Source organism: Mustela nigripes, chromosome 13 (assembly GCF_022355385.1).
Source record: "Mustela nigripes isolate SB6536 chromosome 13, MUSNIG.SB6536, whole genome shotgun sequence".
Lineage (NCBI taxonomy): Eukaryota > Metazoa > Chordata > Mammalia > Carnivora > Mustelidae > Mustela > Mustela nigripes.
In genome coordinates, this window is record NC_081569.1 from 104,224,856 (window position 1) to 104,247,296 (window position 22,441).

The following is a 22,441-nucleotide window of genomic DNA, read 5'->3' on the forward strand; positions in this document are numbered from 1 at the left end:
CTCGGTTTTAGAGTCAACAGAAACCCCTGGTTCCATGTTCCCTCCTTAAAACACCCTCTCTGTTCCTCCATAGATAGAAAAGATTCGTAGTAGACACCACTTTCAGTGCTTTCTTTTGGATTAAAATTAAAACTTTCAGCGAAATGGACGCCAAAAATAAGTTACTTAATCTCTCCGAGCTTCAGTTTGTACAGGTAAGAAACTAATACTTATTATCAGTATTTCCTGTGAAGCATAAACGATAGGCAAAACACCTGGCACAAAAAATTTCGCTCCAAAACTACACACAACAGTCTTCACAGCTCTCTGTGAAGCCTCCGCCCCCGGCGCTTTGTGGGGGCGTGGCCAGGGGAAGGACCCGGTTAGCTCCGCCCCACTCGGGGCGTCCGGCGCGCCTGATCGCTTCCGCCCTTTATTTCTCCGCACCCTAATCAACGGCCGCCTGTGTCTCTTCTTCATTAGTACCGGAGACGGGAACTCCTGCGAGGATTTTCCTCCCACGTGGAGAGAGGCAGAGCCTGGGACAGCCCGGGCCCGGCACGCCCGGGCCACTCGAGGTCCCCGCCTTCGCCACGCCTGAGAGCTGACCTCCCGTCCCCGCCCCTCCAAGAGCAGAAACTTGTGGGGGCCGCGTCCGAGCGCCCCTTTTTACCGTGGTCTTCACTACCATGCCGCTGTATGAAGGCCTCGGGAGCGGCGGGGAGAAAACGGCAGTCGTGATAGACCTGGGAGAGGCTTTTACCAAGTGAGTGGCGACGGCGATGACTGCGGTCGTCCTGAGGGGGCCGGGGGGGGGGGGGTGGTCGAGGCCCGGCCCGGGTTCTCTTCCCAGGCTCGCGGGGCAGGTTGTCACATCTCCACAGTTTTTCCTCCAGCACCTCCGCAAATTACGGCTTTTATTTATTTTCAACGTGGGCTATGCGAATCCCGGGGATACGGCTCTGATTCGTGGAGAGGCCCAAGAGGCTTCGGGAGAATGGTTTTCAACGTCGCCCCAGATCGAACGGACCCTTTGCTGTCATCCATGCAGGGGATGACAGCGATGGCTTAGACCCCTATCCTGGGCTTTGTTTGCTTAGGAAGGTAGCAGCCGAACTGTAACGTAAACATTTATTAAATGGGACGTCTGTTGGTACGAGAAATTCAGATGTAAGGCCATTGCTCCCCAAGAGTAGGAAGTCCATTTAGACGGAACACATGAACAAAGAGGTGCAGCCCTGTAGGTAAGACTCGAGATCCTTTGGTGCCCCCGGCCCCGAATTCTTAGATTAGGAAATTTGACATGTTTTAAAAGGCAACTTGTAAACACTAGAGTAGCTTTTTTCAATCTTTTCGATGACATAGATCCCTTTGACGACCGAAAGAAAGCCACAGATAACACAAACCTTAAAATAATTTGCACACAGTTTCAGAGGTTGGCGGACGATCACAGTGGTCCTTGGACTTCAGGTTGTGAACCCTTGTACTGGGCTTAAGAGCAAAGTAACTTGCAGAATTGCAAGTTATTTGAAATAGATACAGATATTTGAAATAGAAACATCTGAAAAAAATATAGGTATCTGAATATTACCTAGTATATAATAAGGTATTTGATAATTATTTGTTGAATAAGTTGTCAAAACTGCCATATTTAAGTATTGGGCCTCAGGTGTTCCAGAATTGGATTGATCAAAGTCTCATTAGTCCTTAACATTCTCTGACTGTTCTGTGTAAGATCCTCCCTTATTTATGTTTTCTTATTTTAGATGCTTATTTTAATAGCATAATGAATACTTTGAGACTGACACCTAGAGATAAATACTCTAGTTATGAAGAAATGAGAAGCAGAAAGTTACCATACAGGAAAATGATTATTGACAAATCAAAAGGAGGGTGAGAATATGAACTTATGAAGTAAAAGAAAGAAATTGATGGCAACCATTGGGTTGCGTCTGGGAAATTTGAGGAGCATTGGTGCAAGTAAACACTGAGATGTGACTAGAGCTATTTGGACGTAGGAGAGCAGTACTGGAAACTAGGCAGGACAAAAAGAGATCATGTGAAGGCTAAACTTACATGGTGATCATTTTTAGCAGCATTTTTAGGAGTATTGTTTTACTAATATGAAACATGTGCAAATACCTAAATACTCAGGTGAATTATTTCTTTAAAGATAAAATATGCAGTTTTTAAAATAACAATGAAGGGGCACCTGGGTGGCTCAGTGGGTTAAAGCCTCTGCCTTCAGCTCAGGTCATGATCTCAGGTCCTGGGATCGAGTCCTACATCGGGTTCCCTACTGAGCAGGGAGCCTGCTTCCTCCTCTCTCTCTTTGCCTGCCTCTCTGCCTACTTGTGATCTCTGTCTGTCAAATAAATAAAATCTTAAAAAAAAAAATAACAATAAAGACTATAATAATATGGGCAGAAGCTTATTGTATGAAGTTCATGATGTATAAACAGTGTGATTATGTCAGATATGCAGAGTGTAAAAAACTAGACCAAAAGGAAACCCATAAACATGGAAATTAATATTAGAGTGATGGATTTATGAGTTACTCATGAATTATATAAATGAAGTCATATAATGTAGTCAAATAATCCAGGGTTGTAGAGATGTGTTGCCCAAAATTCAGGTATAATTTAAAACTGGGGGACTCCTGGGTGTCTCAGTTGGGAAAGTGTCTGCCTTTGGTTCAGATCAGGATTGAGTCTTGCATCGGGCTCCTTGCTCAACAGGTAGCCAGCCTACTTCTCCCTCTGCTTGCTGTTTCCCTACTTTTGTGCACATGCTCTCTCTCTTTCTCTGACAAATTAATAAGTAAAATCTTAAAAAAAAAAACAAACTGAAAAAAAGTACATGCTGATCTGGTTTAATATGCTGGTTTATTTCAGTATCACTAATTTGAAACAATTCTTTTAGCTGTGATACACAGTTATGAATAAAGATGGCTTTAATTTTTTTCTGTTTCTTTGTCCCTTTGAATACGTCAGAGATGTTGGTTTTGTGACCACGGCTTTGAAACAAATGCAGAAAAACTTGTATCTATGACAAATACATAGAAAGAATGTTATAATAACTTGAATGTTTCAATTTTCTATTTATTTGTAGGTGTGGTTTTGCTGGAGAAACTGGTCCAAGATGCATAATTCCTAGTGTGATTAAAAAAGCTGGCCTACCTAAGGTAATTAAAGATTAAATAACAATTTAGCAAATAAAATGCTATACTATAAAATATTTTTTAATGTGACTTCAAGTAAGATTGATTAAAGCAGCTAATGTGACAGATCAGGAATTGTAGAATAGTAGAAAGAATAATTTTGCATGCCATAAAATTCACGTGTTAGGGACGCCTGGGTGGCTCAGTTGGTTGGACGACTGCCTTCGGCTCAGGTCATGATCCTGGAGTCCCGGGATCGAATCCCGCATCGGGCTCCCAGCAAAATACAGGGACGCCTGGGTGGCTCAGTTGGTTAAGCAGCTGCCTTCAGCTCAGGTCGTGATCCCAGCGTCCTGGGATTGAGTCCCACATCGGGCTCCTTGCTCAGCAGGGAGCCTGCTTCTCCCTCTGCCTCTGCCTGCCATTCTGTCTGCCTGTGCTCGCTCTCTCCCCCTCTCTCTTTCTGATAAATAAATAAAATCTTAAAAAAATAAAAAATAAAATACAGATGCTTCTGCCATAACTTAATATTTGTAGTCCTAAAAAACCTCCCTTCAGTCACAAATAGAAGTAGGCTTATGGTGGAGCAAACCATATAAAACCCGTGTAATTTTGTAATTATAGCACTAACAAAAGCAGTAACTGATCCTTCAGGAAAAAACTGGAATAGCTTTGGTTTGCAACTGAGAGTGGCTGGAGGCTCTCTTCGTGATAATAAAAGTAAAATGGAGTAATAGATTGAAAATGTTGGTCTGTGGGTGCTGAGCCAGTGCAGGTGGAGGTGAGTTCTGAGCCAGTGGGGCTGTTGTTAGGTGGAACCAAGAGGAAATGCAGCCCAATAAATAGTCATGAAAGGGTCTGCTTTAGGAAGGGAACCCCTGCTACAGAAGACCATTCAAGCGTTTGAAGATTTTATTTAATTATTTGAGAGAGTGAGAGAGCACGCGCGTGCCTATGCACCAGCAGGGAGAGAAGCAGAGGGAAGGGAAGGAGAAGCAGCCTCCCCACTGAGCATGGAGCCCTGTGTGGGGGACCCTGGGATCATGACTTGAGCCAAAGGCAGACACTTAGTGGACTGAGCCACTGAGGTACTGCCCCTCATTTAAGTTTTTGAAAAATAGATCTGAAAGGATGCCTACCTGTGTGGCCACTGAGTTGATGACTTTATTTTTCTTGATGAAAGGTATAACTCTGCTATCATTTCAGCTCCTCTTGTCTCACATGAACTAATACAGATTTCACATTATGTAGATATTATCCCCTTATTTGCAATGGAAATGTGATACTTGATTTTATAAAAGTGCATATTGTAGCAGAATAGATTAGTATACATCAGTTCATACTTGGTATTGGGATGCATCTTTAAGAGCAAATGAAATATGTTGATTGACAAATCTTTTTAATTATGCCTGATAAGGGAATCATTTTATTGATTTCAAAATTTTCCAGTAGCACCTGGCTGGCACAGTTGGAAGAGCATGCAACTCTTGATCTCAGGGTCATGAGTTTAAGCCCCGCATTGGGTTTAGAGATAATTTAAATAAAATTTAAAAAAAAATTAAAATAGGGTGGGACGCCTGGGTAGCTCTGTCAGTTGAGTGGCTGACTCTTGATCTCAGCTCAGGTCTTGATTTTAGAGTCATGAGTTCAAGCCCCATGTTGGACTCCATGCTGGGCAGGGGGCCCACTTGAAGGAAGGAAGGAACGAACAAATGTCTTTTTGTCATAAAACATCTTGAGCTAATATAATATAGTTTCTCTATTCTTAACAAAATTGCATTATGTGCCAAAATAAATATCAACTTTTATTTACTTTCATAAATAAAATGTATTTCATTTCAATGAATAAATGAAATACAAAGATACAATTTTTTTCCTGCAAATCTTTAGATAAGCTAGAAATACAGTAGATAGTTGTGGTGTGGTATTCAAAAATGTGATGGAACTTCCTGTCTATTCACTTTTCATGTTCTTTAATCAAGGTTAATGTGATACTTGATAAATTTCTAGATAGATTCCTAACTGAACTTAGAACTTTAACATTCTCATTACCACTTTTCTTTTATTTCTTTTTTTTTTAAAGATTTTATTTATTTGACACAGAGAAATCACAAGTAGGCAGAGAGGCAGGCAGAGAGAGAGAGAGGAGGAAGCAAGCTCTCCGCGGAGCAGAGAGCCCGACATGGGGCTCAATCCCAGGACCCTGGGATCATGACCTGAGCCGAAGGCAGAGGCTTTAACCCACTGAGCCACCCAGGCGCCCCGTCATTACCACTTTTCTTAGTGCTTTCAGCTTTTATACTCATCTTGAAGAGAAAAATATATGTGAAGATTAATCTCTACAATCCGCCATATGTGGTTTGGAACCTTCTTTAAAATCATGAAATTGGCTTAGCTAATGATCTTTCCATTAGAAGAGTAACAAAGAGAGGTCTGCCAATGATGCATTAGAGTACTTACAGCGTTCTGAGCATCATATGTAAAGTTATTGTTCTGTATTGGTGTTGACTTAGCATTCATGATTGGGTAGTGTTTGTTTATACTGATTTTACCACATGTTTATGAGCATGTACTTGGTGCCTGGTACTGTCAGCTGAAGGAAGATATATCATAAGCAACCAGAAACACTTCTTGCACCTTAAGAGTATGTAGTCTAATGGGAAGGTAGACATTTTACAAGTAATTAAGTAAAGTAATCTTATAAGAGGGTAAGTGTCATTGCTTTGGGAGTGACTTACAGGGACTAGACCAAGTCTGGAGTGTTTGAGGAAGCTTTTGATACTTTTTAATCTGTGATTTTGATCAGTCCTGCCAAAATGGTAAGTCCAGATGGAAGAAGAATGTAAATGAGCATAGTTCTCTACTTGTTGACCCATACTTTTATGCCTGCAAACCAAAAAGTTCTGTCATCTTAGCCAATTCTTAAAGGTTCCTAATTTAAGTGATTAATTTATATTTAATGTTTGCATTTATTCTCAATAAAAATTACTTTTTATTTATTACCAGAAAATGCAGTAGTATAGTAGATAATCATATTTTATTTCATTATACATTAATAAATAATTTTAATTTTTTATAGCCTATCAAAGTTGTTCAATATAATATCAATACAGAGGAATTGTATTCCTACCTAAAAGAATTCATCCACATACTATATTTCAGGTAAGATGCAGTTGTGTTTGTTTTTTTGTTTTTCTCCCAGCTTTTGTGATTACGTTTTCCTAATGCCGGTCATAGTAATCTTTGGTTGTGTTATATCGGATACAAAAAAAAGTGGACTTCTGCTGCATTTTCACTTGCTTATTTTCAACCTTTTCCAAAATGTATTTGAAGACTAGATAATTGGCAAGCATGGGGAAATACTGAAAACAAATTAAATGTTCATTAATAATGGCAGTAGATAATTAAATTATTATATATCCATATAGTGAAACATTTTACAGCCATTAAAAAAGTTCTATATCATGTAGTAATGCAAAAGGTGTCTTATTGTATTGATAATTGAAAAAAGCAAGTTTCAGAACATCTATGGAATAAACACTTCTGTTAAAATACATTCATACACATGGACAGTAATGACATTATGCAAACTGCTATAAGTGATAGTTTCTGGGTAGTAGAAGTGTAAGGTATTTGTACTTTACAAGTTATAAACTTCTGTTACATTTGGAGTTTTTTGAGAATATATTACTTTCGTAGCCTAAAGAAAAAATCTTTTTAATGGCTCAAGTGTTCATCATACTAGGCTATAGCTTTTGTTTCCTGAGATAAATGAAGTAATAGATGTAAAGATCCTGACACAGTACGTGGCATGTAATAAGAGTTCAGGAATGTTACTTTACCCAGGTAATAAAATGAAGATGTCTTTTTGTCATAAAACATCTTGAGCTAATATAATATAGTTTCTCTATTCTTAACAAAATTGCATTATGTGCCAAAATAAATATCAACTTTTATTTACTTTCATAAATAAAAACTGTCACTTTCCAGGCATCTGTTGGTGAATCCTAGAGACCGCCGAGTTGTGGTTATCGAGTCGGTACTATGTCCTTCCCACTTCAGAGAGACACTCACTCGGGTTCTTTTCAAATATTTTGAGGTACCCGTTTTTTATGTTGTTTTTTATAAGTACTAAAGTTTAAACTAAAAGGTCCTCATTTGGGCCCCTGGGTGCTCAGTAGGTTAAGTGTCTTCCTTTGGCTTAGGTCATGATCCCCAGGGTTCTGAGATCCAGTCCCACATTGGACTCCCTGCTCAATGGAGAGTCTGCTTCTCTGTCTGTGTCTGTGTCCCTCCCCCCTGCTCATGCTCGCTCACTCTCTCTTCCTGCCCCTACTCTCTGTCAAATAAATAAATAAATAAATATTTTTGAGAAAGGTTAATTTATTTTAGTTTCCTTCATTATATATATTACACAGTGCATTTGAGAAACCAGATGAGAATAAACTCAAGCCATTTTATTTTATTATTTTTTTTAAGATTTTTTTTTATGATTTTGTATATTTATTTATTTGTCAGAGAGAGAGAGAGAGAGAAAGCACAAGCAGGCAGAGGCAGAGAGAGAAGCAGGCTCCCTGCTGAGCAAGGAACCCCACATGGGACTCGATCCCAGGATCCTGGGATCATGACCTGAGCTGAAGGCAGCGGCTTAACCGACTGAGCCACCCAGGCGTCCCTTTTTATAAGATTTTATTTTTATTTATTTGACAGACAGAGATCACAAGTAGGCAGAGAGGAAAGCAGAGAGAGAGGAGGAAGCAGGCTCCCCGCTGAGCAGAGATCCCGATGTGGGGCTTGATCCCAGGACTCCGGGATCATGACCTGAGCCGAAGGCAGAGGCTTTAACCTTCTGAGCCACCCAGGCGCCCCTATTTTATTATTTTATAAAGATTTTCTTTATTTATTTGACAGATCTCAAGTAGTTGAGAGGAAGGCAGAAAGAAAGAGAGGAAGAAGCAGACTCCCCGCTGAGCAGAGAGCCCAATTCGGAGCTTGATCCCAGGACCCTGGGACCATGACCTTAGTTGAAGGCAGAAGCTTTAACCCATTGAGCCACCCAGGCGCCCCAAACTCAAGCCATTTTAAATAAACCATTTGTTTTCTGTTTTTTGTTTCATGTGTAATCAGCATTTTATCCAATATGTAGATAACTGAAGATTTCTTACTGATATTTCTGTTATTTATTTATTTTAACATGGGTTTTTTTTAATGTTTGAGGACTTTTTAGAATTAAAAGGTGTATTCTTTGCTATGGAATTTATGATGTGTTTTTTTTTCCCCAGGACTTTCTAGTTTCCATTGTTTAGTTACACTGACTCTTCTAAATTCTTGAGTTCCGGGGCGCCTGGGTGGCTCAGTGGTTTAAGCCGCTGCCTTCGGCTCAGGTCACGATCTCAGGGTCCTGGGATCAAGTCCCATATCGGGCTCTCTGCTCAGCAGGGAGCCTGCTTCCCTCTCTCTCTCTCTGCCTGCCTCTCTCTCCATCTACTTGTCATCTCTCTCTGTCAAATAAATAAATAAAATCTTTAAATAAATAAATAAATAAATAAATTCTTGAGTTCCTTCATTTTAGGCTTTATTTTTTTTAATTTATTTTACTTTATTTATTTTTAAAAATTTTATTTATTTATTTGAAAGAGAGAGAGAGGGCACGGGGAGGGAGAGTGTGAGCATGGGGAGGGGCAGAGGGACAAACCAACTCTCACAGAGTGTAGGGCTTGATCCCATGACCCTGAGATCATAACCTGAGCTGAAAGTCAGACAGTTAAGGGACTGAGCCACCCAGGTGCTCACTCCATGCTTTTTTCAATGTCTTTGCATAGAACTGTCCCCTTCCCTGCCCTCTGACACAACCTTTAGTTAAGGGAAATAGGGACATCTTATTTTGGCATTTCGTTATGAGGATTTTCATATTTTGATTGAATATTTATCTGATATTTGAGGTATCACCAGATGTGGCAAATTCTTGCTGAAAAATGTCACACAGAGTTAAGGCTTTTTATAGCTCTTCAATTTAATTTTAACTGCTATATTATGTTTTAAAAATAGAGTTCATAGTATAAATTTTGCAAATAAAGATAATCAAGAATCTTTTAATTTTCATTTTTTTAAAAAGATTTTATTTATTTATTTGGCAAACAGAGATCACCAGTATTCAGAGAGGCAGGCAGAGGGGGAGGGAGAAGCAGGCTCCCTGCTGAGCAGAGAGCATGGGCCTTGATCTCAGGACCCTGGGATCATGACCTGAGCTGAAGGCAGAGGCTTTAACCCACTGAGCCACCCAGGTGCCCCTTAATTTTCATTTTGATGGCAAAGACATGTCTTTATTTTTTTTTTAGCATCTTTGAATTCATATTTCTGTACCTCTTCTTTTAATTTTTCCCTCCAAAAGAGAGAGAATGGGGCACCTGGGTGGTTCAGTAGGATAAGCCATCTGTCTCCAGCTCAGGTCATGATCCCAGGGTCCTGGGATTGAGCCCTACACCAGGGTCTCTACTTGGTCGGAGGGAAGCCTGCTTCTCCATCTCCCTCTCCCTGCTGCTCCTCCTGCTTGTGCTCTCTCTCTCTTTCAAATAAATAAATAACATCGGAAACAAAAAAGAGAGAACAAAAATTAATAAAAATGTTTTCTAATTGTCATTTTGGAACAAAACAACTTAAGGGAATTTAAAGAGTGTTTTTATTGTATATTTCCATGATTGTGTAAATTTAGATAAATCAACAAACTAGTTCTTAGCACCATAAAATGGTTGAAAAGGTATCATAAATACAATGTTACTCTGAATTTTTTTCAAGTGTATTTAAAATATAAGGTAAACATCTTCAACTACTCAGACTTGTGGTTTTGTTGTTGTTATTGTTACTTGGCTTTATTGTTTTCTAGGTTCCATCTGTCCTGCTTGCTCCAAGTCATCTAATGGCTCTTCTGACGCTTGGGATAAACTCTGCCATGGTCCTGGATTGCGGATATAGGGAGAGCCTGGTGTTACCTGTATCTTTTTTTTTTTTTGTTAAGCAACTAATTTTTCAGTTTTTACTCTGCTTTAACATAATTAGGCTTATTATAAGCAGTTTTCATGGAATGTAACTATTTGTGATCACCATGTACAAATATGAATTTGCATGTGGAAAAAATTCACAGAATTGTGAGACTTAAATTTTATAGAAATTACCATTATGTCTTTTTAAAAAAAAAAAGTTTTTTTTTGTTTGTTTTTTAAGATTTTATTTATTTATTTGAGAGAGAGAGAGAGAGCATGAGAGAGGAGAAGGTCAGAGGGAGAAACGGACTCCCCGTGGAGCATCGAGCCGATGCTGGACTCGATCCTGGAACTCTGGGATCATGGCCTGAGCTGAAGGCAATTGCTCAACCAACTGAGCCACCCAGGTGCCCAAGAAATTAGCATTATGTCTTGATCCTAGTACATACTCCAGGGGTCACACCTCATGAATATCATGTTCAGTTTTTAAGAGGAACATTAGTTAATTAGGATGTGTCATGGTATTTCTAAGAAAAGATCAGAGTAATTGGAAAAACTGAAATGAGAAAATTAAGAAAAATTAAAACATGAAACCTGCCTTCAAATGGCTGAAGGGCTTGCTGTGGAAAAGTGAGTACATTTTTTTCTTCTTTCTATTTGCAGAAGCTAACATGGAGCCCATAGGGCATAGGGTTTATGATGTTGGTTTTGGAATCAAATACACATATAAGTGTAAATCTTGGCTATGCTTCTTACTAGTATAATATTAGTCACGTAATCTCTTTGGGCCTCAGTTCTCTTATCTGTGGAATGGGAATTAAAATAATTCCACCTTGGGCACCTGGGTGGCTCAGTGGGTTAAGCCTCTGCCTTCTGCTCAGGTCATGATCTCAGGGTCCTGGGATAGAGCCCCGCATCAGGCTCTCAGGGAGCCTGCTTCCCCCTCTCTCTCTGCCTGCCTCTCTGCCTACTTATGATCTCTCTCTCTGTCAAATAAATAAAATCTTAAAAAAAGAAAAAAAAATTCCACCTCATGGAGAGGCCTTTTGTGACTTGAGTGAGACAATGTATGTAAAGTATTTAGCATATGACCTGGCATGTGATAACTTGCTCAATGGTGCTCTAGTTTTTATAACATTCACCACTGGAAGAACTTTCTACTAATTCAAGCTGTCCCAAGATGGAATTAGAGACTATACAGTGGTGCATTCCTTGTCATTAGAAGCATGTAAGCCAAAATGTTAACAGTGACATTGCTCCATTGAAAAGGACATTGTGGGGGCGCCTGGGTGGCTCAGTGGGTTAAGCCGCTGCCTTCGGCTCAGGTCATGATCTCGGAGTCCTGGGATCGAGCCCCGCATCGGGCTCTCTGCTCAGCAGGGAGCCTGCTTCCTCCTCTCTCTCTGCCTGCCTCTCTGCCTGCTTGTGATCTCTGTCTGTCAAATAAATAAATAAAATCTTTAAAAAAAAAAAAAAAAAAAGAAAAGAAAAGGACATTGTGGGGTGCCTGGGTGGCTCAGTGGGTTAAAGCCTCTGCCTTCGGCTCAGGTCATGATCCCAGGGTCCTGGGATCGAGTCCCACATCGGGCTCTCTGCTCAGTGGGGGGCCTGCTTCTTCCTCTTTCTCTCTCTGCCTGCCTCTCTGTCTACTTGTGATCTCTGTCTGTCAAATAAAAAAAAAAATTAAAAAACTTTAAAAGAAAAGGACATTGAAGTGCATAAATATACTCTTGGGCAGTTTAGAGATCTACATATGTATTTATTAGAAGAAGTACTTGGGGGAGTGAAGTCAAAAATTAGTAGCTCCTAAAGAACTAATATAGGTAAATAGTTTTTCAAAGATAGAGTATTTTGCGTTTGAATTTCCTCACAGCCATCAGCTGAGCATCCGACTCTTGGTTTCAGCTCAGGCTGTCATCTCAGGGTTGTGAGATCCAGCTCCACCTTGGGCTCTGAGTTCAGAGGACGCCTAAAACTCTCTCTTCCTCTGCTCCTCCACACTTCAAATAAATAAACAAATCTTTAAAAAAATATATCTTGTAACAATCCTGCAACATAGGTGTTATTTTCCTTGTTATATAATGAGAAGATCGAAAGTTGGGGTAAATGGTGACCCAGGGTCATATAAGCATATAGCCAAGATGTATAATCCATGTTTTTTTCCCAAAGCCAATGTTCTTACCAATATACTCTTTTATAAATATTGTACTTATAGACATCAGCAAGAACAATATGGAAAATAAGGTAGCAAATCCACAGTATAGTATTGTCCACTAGCCTCTCAGCTCTGTTTAATAGTAATACAAGAAGAGACATGTAATTTAAAATTTTCCTAAGAGCTATGTTCTTAAAAGTGCAAGTGAAAGATGAAGTTACTGTATTTTATTTAATGCAGTATATTCAAAATATTATCATTTCAACTATATAAAAATTATAGTAAGATATTTTATGGATTTTTATATGTGTGTCTTCTAAATTTGGTATCAAGCTTGTTCTTACAGCACATCTCAATTCAGACTGGCCACATTTCACATTTCAAGTGCTCAGTAACCACATATGGCCAGTAGTTACTTTATGAGACACCCTTGTTCTAACAATGAATTGTGTGTGTGTATGTGTGTGTGTGTGTGTGTGTGTGAGAGAGTTTAACCTGTGTGTGTGTGTGTGTGTGTGTGTGTGTGTGAGTTTAACCTTCTTTGAAGAAGAATATGAAAAAAGACTGATTCTTCTGTTACTCTCTTAAAAATATGAAGAATTTGTTATCAAAGCTGACTTAATACTGCAGAAGGTGAGGAAAGTATCAAGGGAGCCATGTTTTATCTCCTCAAATAGTTATATCCTTGACTACCCTACAGATATATGAAGGAATCCCAGTACTAAATTGTTGGGGAGCACTCCCCCTAGGAGGAAAAGCTCTTCACAAGTAAGTGTCTTGGAATTTAGCACATTGCTCTACCTGCACCACAAAAACATGTTAATTTTTTTTTACAGTGATCAATAGAACGTAATCTGGACATTTAATGTTATTTAATCCATTCTCTATTAGCCTTGGATGTATTCATCTTTTAAGGATAAAACCACTTTTTAAAAAGCATTATAATGTATTATGTAGTAAAAGTATTAAATAAGAGAAGGATATCAAGGGCAATATTTTAATTCCAGTAATTTTTTTTTTTTTTTTTTAAATTTCAGGGAGTTGGAAACTCAACTACTGGAGCAATGTACTGTTGACACAGGTGCTGCTAAAGAACAGAGCCTTCCCTCTGTGATGGGTAAAACTATTTTAAACTGTTTAAGAGTGGTTTACATTCCCTTGTCATCCTTCAATGCATTTGTTTTTTACCCCGTTATATAGTTACTCTCTTTTCCCTCACGTCACTGATGTCATTGCTCCAATTATAATGTCATTATTGACCTCTGAATTCCCAAATCCAGTCGTTTAATTTTGGTCATCCTTTATAGAACTTTTGACATTGCAGATTATCATATACTTTTGACACAATCTCTTCTTGACTTTCAGGACTCTCTTCCTTTTGTGATGTTCTTGTTTTCTCTTCTGATAATCCCATAGGCATCTGTTTTTTATATTTTCTTCCCCCTGGCTTTTTAAAAGTGTTCTCATCTATTATAACTTTCAGCTATATCAGTATGCAGTTGATTTTCAAATGTATCATTGGGCCTGACCCTTCTGATCTTGATATTCATATTTCCAACTGATTATTAGATGTAAACTAAGCATATTTAGGTATCTCACATTTAAGACCTTCAAAAAGTGAATGCATTATCTCTTTCTCCAAATACATTTCAACAAATTGTTCTCAGATAAAGATACCTTCCTTATCTCCCATTTTATTTTATTTTATTTTATTAAAGATTTTATTTATTTATTTGTCAGAAAGAGAGAGAGAGAAAGCACGCAAGCAGGCAGAGAGGCAGGCAGAGGCGGAGAGAGGCAGGTTCCCTGCTGAGCAAGGAGCCCTATGCCGGACTCGATCCCAAGACCCTGGAATCATGACCTGAGCCAAAGGCAGCGGCCCAAGCCACTAAGCCACCCAGGCGTCCCGCTTATCTCCCATTTTAGAAAAGGAGTTAAAAATCCTCAGTTCTCCCTCAAAAATCTCTTAAATTTCATCTCTTTTTCTCTGTTTTCTATACTACTGAACATCTGAAAACAAAGACATAAACTAGACCCTTATTATTTCTTGCTTGGATTATTGTAGGAGACTCTGGACTGAGTCATTCTATTTCATACTGTTGCCAGAAATAACTTACACAATACAAGTCTGATTACACCACTCTTTAGCTTAAGGATTTTTGCTGGCTCAGCAGCTTAAAATCCAAATATTTGTTTGATATATATGTTTCTTCCCAATTTTTTTTTCTACCTCTTAGCCCTAAACTACTCATCTTAACCCTGTGTACCTCATTTTAGCTACAATAAATTTGATAATATCTTCTAGGCTTCCCACAACCCTGAGCCTTTATTTATTCTATTTCTTTACCTGGGATGTTGGGTTTTTGACCTCTATGTGACTCAACTGGAATGTCATTTTATTACAAAGCCTTCCTCATTTCATCTGAGGAGAATACATTTCTCCCCTCTCTGTTAAGTCCTCCATAGTATTTATTTTAGCACATATGTCATATCCTCGTTTGTCTGTTAACTCACCTGTTTCCCTTCCTGGACTTTTGAGGATCCCTGTCTTACTTGATTTTCAATCAGTAGCACTTAGTATACTACCTAGGCACTGAATAAATGTTGGAAAGAGAATGGCAGGTTTTTAGGACATTTATCGTTGTGTGTATTGTTTTCATGTTTTTCTTTTGGTAGTTAAGATAATAACATTCTCTATTCTGTAGATTATAATTTTCCTTTTCCAGATAAACTTTGATACTCTTTTATTTTATTTATTTATTAGATTTTATTTACTTATTTGACAGACAGATATCACAAGTAGGCAGAGAGAGGGTTGGGTAGCAGGCTCCTTGCTGAGCAGAGAGCCCAGTGACCCTCCATCCCAAGACCCTGGGATCGTGACCTGAGCCAAAGGCAGAGTCTTTAACCCACTGAGCCACCCAGGCACCCCTACCTTTGTTACACTTTTAGTATATCATGAAAACAGTTGATTTATTAAAAAAAAGTATCCAAAGATAATGGGTTTGTATAGCATCCCAAGATATTTTTTTTTTTTAAAGGTTTTATTTATTTATTTGACAGAGAGAAATCACAAGTAGATGGAGAGGCAGGCAGAGAGAGAGAGAGGGAAGCAGGCTCCCCACTGAGCAGAGAGCCGGATGCGGGACTCGATCCCAGGACCCTGAGATCATGACCCGAGCCGAAGGCAGCGGCTTAACCCACTGAGCCACCCAGGTGCCCCATCCCAAGATATTTTTAAGAAAGGTCTTCTTTGGGGCACCTGGGTGGCTCAGTGGGTTAAGCCGCTGCCTTCGGCTCAGGTCATGATCTCAGGGTCCTGGGATCGAGTCCCGCATCGGGCTCTCTGCTCAGCAGGGAGCCTGCTTCCTCCCCCCCTCTCTGCCTACTTGTGATCTCTCTCTGTCAAATAAATAAATAAAATCTTTAAAAAAAAAAAAAAAAGAAAGGTCTTCTTTAAAACTGATTATAACATTTCCTTTTAATCATGAAAACACCCTTTTTTTAACCAACCACTGTGGATTCTGACTGTAATCTTTCCCTCACATAATCTCCCAAATCTGAGTCTGTGATAGCCCTATAGTCCTACTAATTGTGGAATTAAACCATATCATTATTTGCTGAATGACATGCTTAGGAGGATCAGAAACTCAAATACATTTAAAACATCTTTTCTCAGGGCACCTGGATGGCTCAGTGGGTTAAGCCTCTGCCTTCCGCTCAGGTCATAATCTCGGGGTCCTGGAATCAAGGCCATTGGGCTCTCTGCTTCACAGGGAGCCTGCTTCCATCTCTCTCTGCTGCTCTGCCTGCTTGTATGCTCGCTCTCTCTCTGTCAAGTAAAAAATTTTAAAAAATAAAATAAAACAAAATATCTCTTCTCAAGGTCCTTAACAAGGCTTACGGGGGTCACCTGGGTAGCTCAGTTGATTAAAGAGCTGCCTTTGGCTCAAGTTGTGATCCCAGGATCCTGGGATCGAGCCTCGCATTGGGCTTCCTGTTCGGCAGAGACCCTGCTTCTCTCTCTCTCCCTCTGCCTGCCACTCTGCTTACTTGTGCTGTCTCTCTGTCAAATAAATTAATCTTTAAAAAAAAAAGATTACATACAAATTTTATGTCTACTTGGATATGCTTAAATGAACTTTGAGCTTTTTTTCATTTAATATTTGGAATCATTTCAAATCAATGTCCTTAGGTTAGCCTTTATAAGTTACTTAAAGGCTAACCTAAGGACATTGATTTGAAAAGTGTACAGTTTAAAAATAAATGATATATAAAAATACTAGCCTTCTAAATTAATTGAAATTTAGATATGATTTTTCAGAGCCAGAGATAATACCTCCTTTCTATTCCTTATTTGAGAAGTTTAAATAATTATTATTCACTAAGATTAAGGAACCTCTTCCCAAAGCAGCATCTACCCCCAGCTAAAATATTTATTTTCAAGCCTACTTTACATGTTGCCTAAAGAAAAGTTTTTCATATTATCAAATTTCTTTGTTACATGTTGGAATTCATCTGAATATTCCTAAAGAATATATAGCAGTTACAAAATGTTACAGTTTTTAGCACTTATTCTTAAATTATAGGTTTCGTATAATCTAGTTACATTTCTGTCTTTGTAGCCAAATTAAGATTTTTTTTGAAATCTCTATCCTTTTGTGAGGTGAAGAAGGACTATTTCCTTACACCACACACAAAAATAGACTCAAAATGGATTAAGAAGTCTTCAAACTTTTTGATCACACCCTGGCCCCATCAGTAAGAACTTTGAATCATGTACCTTCTCTGCTGAGCAGAGAGCCTGCTTCCCCCACTCTCTCTCTGCCTGCCTCTCTGCTTACTTGTGATCACTCTCTTTCTGTCAAATAAATAAAATCTTTTTTTAAAAAAAGCAATGTGATTAAAAATTATTTATTATTTTTTAAAGGTTAAGACAACATTTTGAAGGTGTGGCTTTTAAGTTTAATATATATTAATACTTTGTCTCAGTGGCTGTCATAACTTAAAGATACAGCTAACAAGATATGTAGGTTCAGATGGAAAAAGTGCATGAGTACGCTTATGAAATCATGATTCCATTTTCAGCTATAAATTTCTGTCTAACTTGATGTAAATAACCTGTAATTATAAATCAGAATATCTTTATATATTTAACAGTGAGTTAAAAAGAGTTTAGAAGGTCTTAAATTTAGTTTAGAAAATGTTTCTAAACTGACTTGGGTAACTAGATTTTTAACAACAGAATTACATAACAATGATAATATATCCAAATGTCCACCTTTGAAAGGTTCCCAGTATTGTATAGATTTCCTTGAATAGGTACATTCTCCTTTTTTAATTTTTATTTTTCTCTGGATTTTTATTTAAATTCTAGTTAATTAACTTATAGTATAGTACTGGTTTCAGGAGTAGAATTTAGTGATCCATCAGTAGAATTTAGTGATGCATCACTTAGTACAATACCCAGGGCTCATCATAACAAACCCCCTTCTTAATACCCATCACCCATACCCACCTCCCCTCTGTCAATCCTGAGTTTGTTCTATATCGTTAAGAGTCTCTTATGGTTTGCTTCCTCTCTCTTTCTTTTTTTTTCCTTCCCACATGTTCATCTGTTTTGTTTCCTGAATTCTACATATAAGTAAAATCTTACGTTATTTGTCTTTCTCTGACTTATTTCACTTAACATATACACTCTAGATCCATCCATGTCATTGCAAATGGCAAGAGTTCATTTCTTCTTCTTCTTCTTCTTCTTCTTCTTCTTTTTTAAAGATCTTACTTATTTAACAGTCAGAGAGATCACAAGTAGGCAGAGAGGCAGGCAGAGAGCGGGGGGTGGGGTGGGAAGCAGGCTCCCCGCTAAGCAGAGAAACCAATGTGGGGCTTGATCCCAGGACCCTGAGATCATGACCTGAGCCGAAGGCAGAGGCTCAACCTCCTGAGCCACCCAGGCGCCCCAAGAGTTCATTTCTTCTTGATGGCTGAGTAATATTCCTGTGTGTGTGTGTGTGTGTCTGTGTGTGTGTGTGGATTAACTTTGAATGATGAAGTTTCTTCCCTAGAAACAAAGTTAATTTTCTGCTTAGTTTTTAAAAAGTTAAAGTTATAGGACTTATATTTTTAAAAAATTTTGCAGAAATGGAAAGTGGTAATGTGAGTTCAATTTAACAGATTATTTCTGCTTATTATTAAACTTCTATAGTTCTAAAAATATAAAATTTCTGTTTCAGGTTCAATTCCAGAAGGTGTCTTAGAGGACATTAAAGGTAAACTAAATTCCCATTTATGTCCTGTTTGTCCTTAAGTATTAGTTTAGAGGGCATATGTTTCTAAATACTTACAGAGCTACAATATATGTTAAATACATAATTTAGTATCCTAAAAATATTTAATATGTACGATATGCTGTGGAATAATGTAAATGAAATTTTCATTTTTCTTTAGGTTTATGGAAGCTTTTGGCATTATTTATGATGTCTTATTGAAGAAACCTCTCAATTATAGAATATATAGGATTACTAGGGAATTAACAGTTTGCACAGTATGAAGTAACAGATAAATTGCTTAAAAAAGACACTGGTCTTATGTCGTGTAGAAGTTTTTTTTGTGGTTTTTTTTTTTTTTTAAAGATTTTATTTATTTATCAGAGAGAGAGAGGGGGAGAGAGCGAGCACAGGCAGACAGAATGGCAGGCAGAGGCAGAGGGAGAAGCAGGCTCCCTGCTGAGCAAGGAGCCCGACGCCGGGATCATGACCTGAGCCGAAGGCAGCTGCCTAACCAACTGAGCCACCCAGGCGTCCCTTTTGTGGTTTTTTTTAACTCTAGTTTCTAAATACGTATTTGTAAGGTCATTTTACTGACTTCAGAAGTTCTAATTTGGGGCCAACTGACTGAGCCACCTAGGCACCCCAGTTTTCCAGTATTTTGATTCACTTAATGGAGAAGCATTGAAAATATAATTTAAAGGGCGCTGAGTGGCTCAGTCATTAAGCATCTGCTTCTGGCTCAGGTTATGATCCCAGGGTCCTGGGATCAATGCCCACATCAGGCTTCCTGCTCAGCAAGGAGCCTGCTTTTCCGTCTCCCTCTGCTACTCCCCCTGCTTGTGCGCACACACTCTCTCTCTCTCTCTCCCTCCCTCCCTCTCTCGTCAAATAAATAAAATAAAAAGAAAAAAAATAATATTCTTCAGTGCTGAGAATGTTGACATAAAATTAGTAAGAGGGAATCAGATAATAATGGATGTTAGAATTAAATGAGACCTGGAGGTAATCTGGTACAGTTGGGGCCCTGAAATATTATGTGATTTGTTCAGTGTCACATCATAGTTAGGGTTACAGCTAGGGCTGAAAAATGGATCTTGTTCTTCATTTTATTGTTTCTTTATGTGGTAAAATTACCTGAAACTTCTTCAGTTATTGTCAAACCTGAGTCATTTGTATATGCTTATTTGCAGTAGCTTCTTAAAGGCTAAGTATTTATCTTACATAACAAAGATAGCTATGAGGACTTGAGTAAAATAAAAAATATGTAAGTAGCATGAGCACCTAGCTTACTATCTAGCATATTAGAGATTCTTAATATATTTTGAATTAGTGATTGAGAAGAATTTTATATAAAGTATAAATATATATTTAACTAATAGATGTCTTGTATTCAATGTCAGTTTTGTTTCTAGTTAAAAATGTTCTGGGACGCCTGGGTGGCTCAGTTGGTTAAGCAGCTGCCTTCGGCTCAGGTCATGATCCCAGCGTCCTGGGATCGAGTCCCACATCAGGCTCCTTGCTCCGCAGGGAGCCTGCTTCTCCCTCTGACTCTGCCTTCCACTCTGTCTGCCTGTGCTCGCTCTCACTCTCTCTCTCTTACAAATAAATAAATAAAATCTTAAAAAAAAAAAAAATGTTCTATTCCAGGGCGCCTGGGTGGCTCAGTCGTTAAGCTTCTGCCTTGGGCTGGAGTCATGATCCCAGCATCCTGGGATCAAGCCCCACATACGGCTCCCTGCTCTGCTAGGAGCTTGCTTCTCCCTCTCCTACTCCCCTTGCTTGTGTTCCTTCTCTTGCTGTCTCTCTCTCACAAATAAATAATAGAACATTTTTTTAAATGTTTTATTCCTTACCTATTTATGAAAATAATTTGAAGCAACTTATTATAAAAGGTACCTTGCAACAGAAAATCTTTGTGGGCACCTGGGTAAGCGTCTGCTTTGGGCTCAGGCCATGATCCCAAGGCCCATGATCCTCAGGCCATCTATCCTGGGATCGATTCCCATGTTGAGCTCTAGGGAGCTTGCTCTCCCTCTACTCTTGCTCCCCAATCCCCCCCACCCTGCTCATGTTCTTGGGTGATCTCTCTCTCTCTGTGTCAGATAAATAAAATCTCAAAAACCTTTGAAAGAATAAATGATCAAAGTGCAAAAAAAAAAAAAGTTGATCCTGTAGAAGGGAAATAGTAGTGTTGAGCTATGCTAAAAGGGAGAAAATAATCATGTCAAAAAAACACCAAACTAAGAAGTGCTACTGCAGCTAAGAGCGAAATTTAGCTTTTTGTTTTGACCAAGATTTTTAAAAAGATTCAGATAGATTAAATACAGAGATAGAAATCAACCTGGTTTAAAGAAACATGCTACATTTTCTTTTCTTTTTCTTTTTCTTTTTTTTTTTAAAGATTTTATTTATTTATTTGACAGAGAGATCACAGTAGACAGAGAGGCAGGCAGAGAGAGAGAGAGGGAAGCAGGCTCCCTGCCGAGCAGAGAGCCCAATGCAGAACTCCATCCCAGGACCCTGAGATCATGACCTGAGCCGAAGGCAGCGGCTTAACCCACTGAGCCATCCAAGCGCCCACATGCTACATTTTCATGATGCTAAAATTTGTTTTTATTATAGTACTCTTTATACCAGGAATATAAAAAAATATAATAGTTTCCTCAAAGGTGTTTTTTTTTTATGTGATTTTGTGAAAGATGAACATGCAACATGTCTTATGATTCCTCAGTGAATGAAAAGGTTTTTTATTTGTGAATAAATTGTCATAACCAGATTAAAGGCAGGGATAGTTTATAAGATGTGGAAGAATGGATAACTAGCATGTTCACTTGAATAGAATCATTTAAACTGGACATAGATTGATTCAATCACAAACCATAACAAAATCTCCTTTTCTTTCTCCTAAGTGCGCACTTGCTTTGTAAGTGATCTGAAACGTGGATTAAAAATCCAGGCAGCAAAATTTAATATTGATGGGAATACTGAGGTAAGTTAAAAGTAAGTATATATTTTTTTTCCAGAGGTTATAACCTATATATTTATGTTTATGATATTTATATTTCAGCGTCCCTCACCGCCCCCAAATGTTGACTACCCATTAGATGGAGAGAAGATTTTACATGTTCTTGGATCAATCAGGTAGACCTTAATTTTTATGAGCAAAATAATGAACTAAAATGAATTTCTGGCCTTTAAAAATATACAGGCCTTAATATTGCTGCTTTAACAATTATGTGTTCATTAGGTCTTCTCTTTCATGATTAATTTTATTACTCGACTCAACCTTTTTTTTTTTTTTAGGATTTTGTTTGAGAAACAGTACAAGAGGAGCAGGGGCAGAGGCAGAGGGAGAAGCAGACTCCCTGGCTGAGCAGGGAGCCCAATGTGGGGCTGGATCCTAGGACCGTGGAGATCATGACTTGAGCCAAAGGCAGACACTTAACCGACTAAGCCAACCCTGTTACTCAGCTTTTTAACTTTATAAAAAATTTAAGTAACTGGGGCACCTGGGTGGCTCAGTGGGTAAAGCCTCTACCTTCGGCTCAGGTCATGATCTGAGGGTCCTGGGATTGAGCCGTGCATCGGGCTCTCTACTCAGCAGGGAGCCTGCTTCCTCCTTTTTCTCTGCGTGCCTCTCTGCCTACTTGTGATCTCTGTCAAATCAATCAGTAAAATCCTTAAAAAAATTTTTAAGTAACTCAGAATTAATTAGTAGGACTATAGTAGTAAATAAAGTATAATAATTTTTTTTTTTTTTAAAGATTTTATTTAGGGGCTCCTGGGTGGCTTAGGTTGGTTAACTGTCTGCCTTCAGCTCAGGTCAAGCCCCACATTGGGCTCCCTGCTCAGTGGGGAGTCTACTTCTTCCTTTCCTTTCCCTTTACTGCTCCCC

At 38.7% G+C, this 22,441-nt stretch overlaps 1 protein-coding gene across 1 annotated transcript in view; it reads left to right on the forward strand.

The window, feature by feature from the left end:
• Positions 1-447: 447 nt before the first annotated feature.
• ACTR10 (actin related protein 10) overlaps positions 448-22,441 on the forward strand; it is a 36,049-nt gene continuing 14,055 nt past the window's right edge. Inside the window, exons 1-10 of the mRNA XM_059373283.1 lie at positions 448-745; positions 3,091-3,163; positions 6,219-6,301; positions 7,130-7,238; positions 10,023-10,130; positions 12,975-13,042; positions 13,312-13,391; positions 18,511-18,546; positions 21,456-21,535; positions 21,614-21,687. Of these exons, the coding sequence (XP_059229266.1) occupies positions 669-745; positions 3,091-3,163; positions 6,219-6,301; positions 7,130-7,238; positions 10,023-10,130; positions 12,975-13,042; positions 13,312-13,391; positions 18,511-18,546; positions 21,456-21,535; positions 21,614-21,687 (788 nt within the window). The 5' untranslated portion in view covers positions 448-668. The remainder of the gene's footprint in view (positions 746-3,090; positions 3,164-6,218; positions 6,302-7,129; positions 7,239-10,022; positions 10,131-12,974; positions 13,043-13,311; positions 13,392-18,510; positions 18,547-21,455; positions 21,536-21,613; positions 21,688-22,441) is intronic.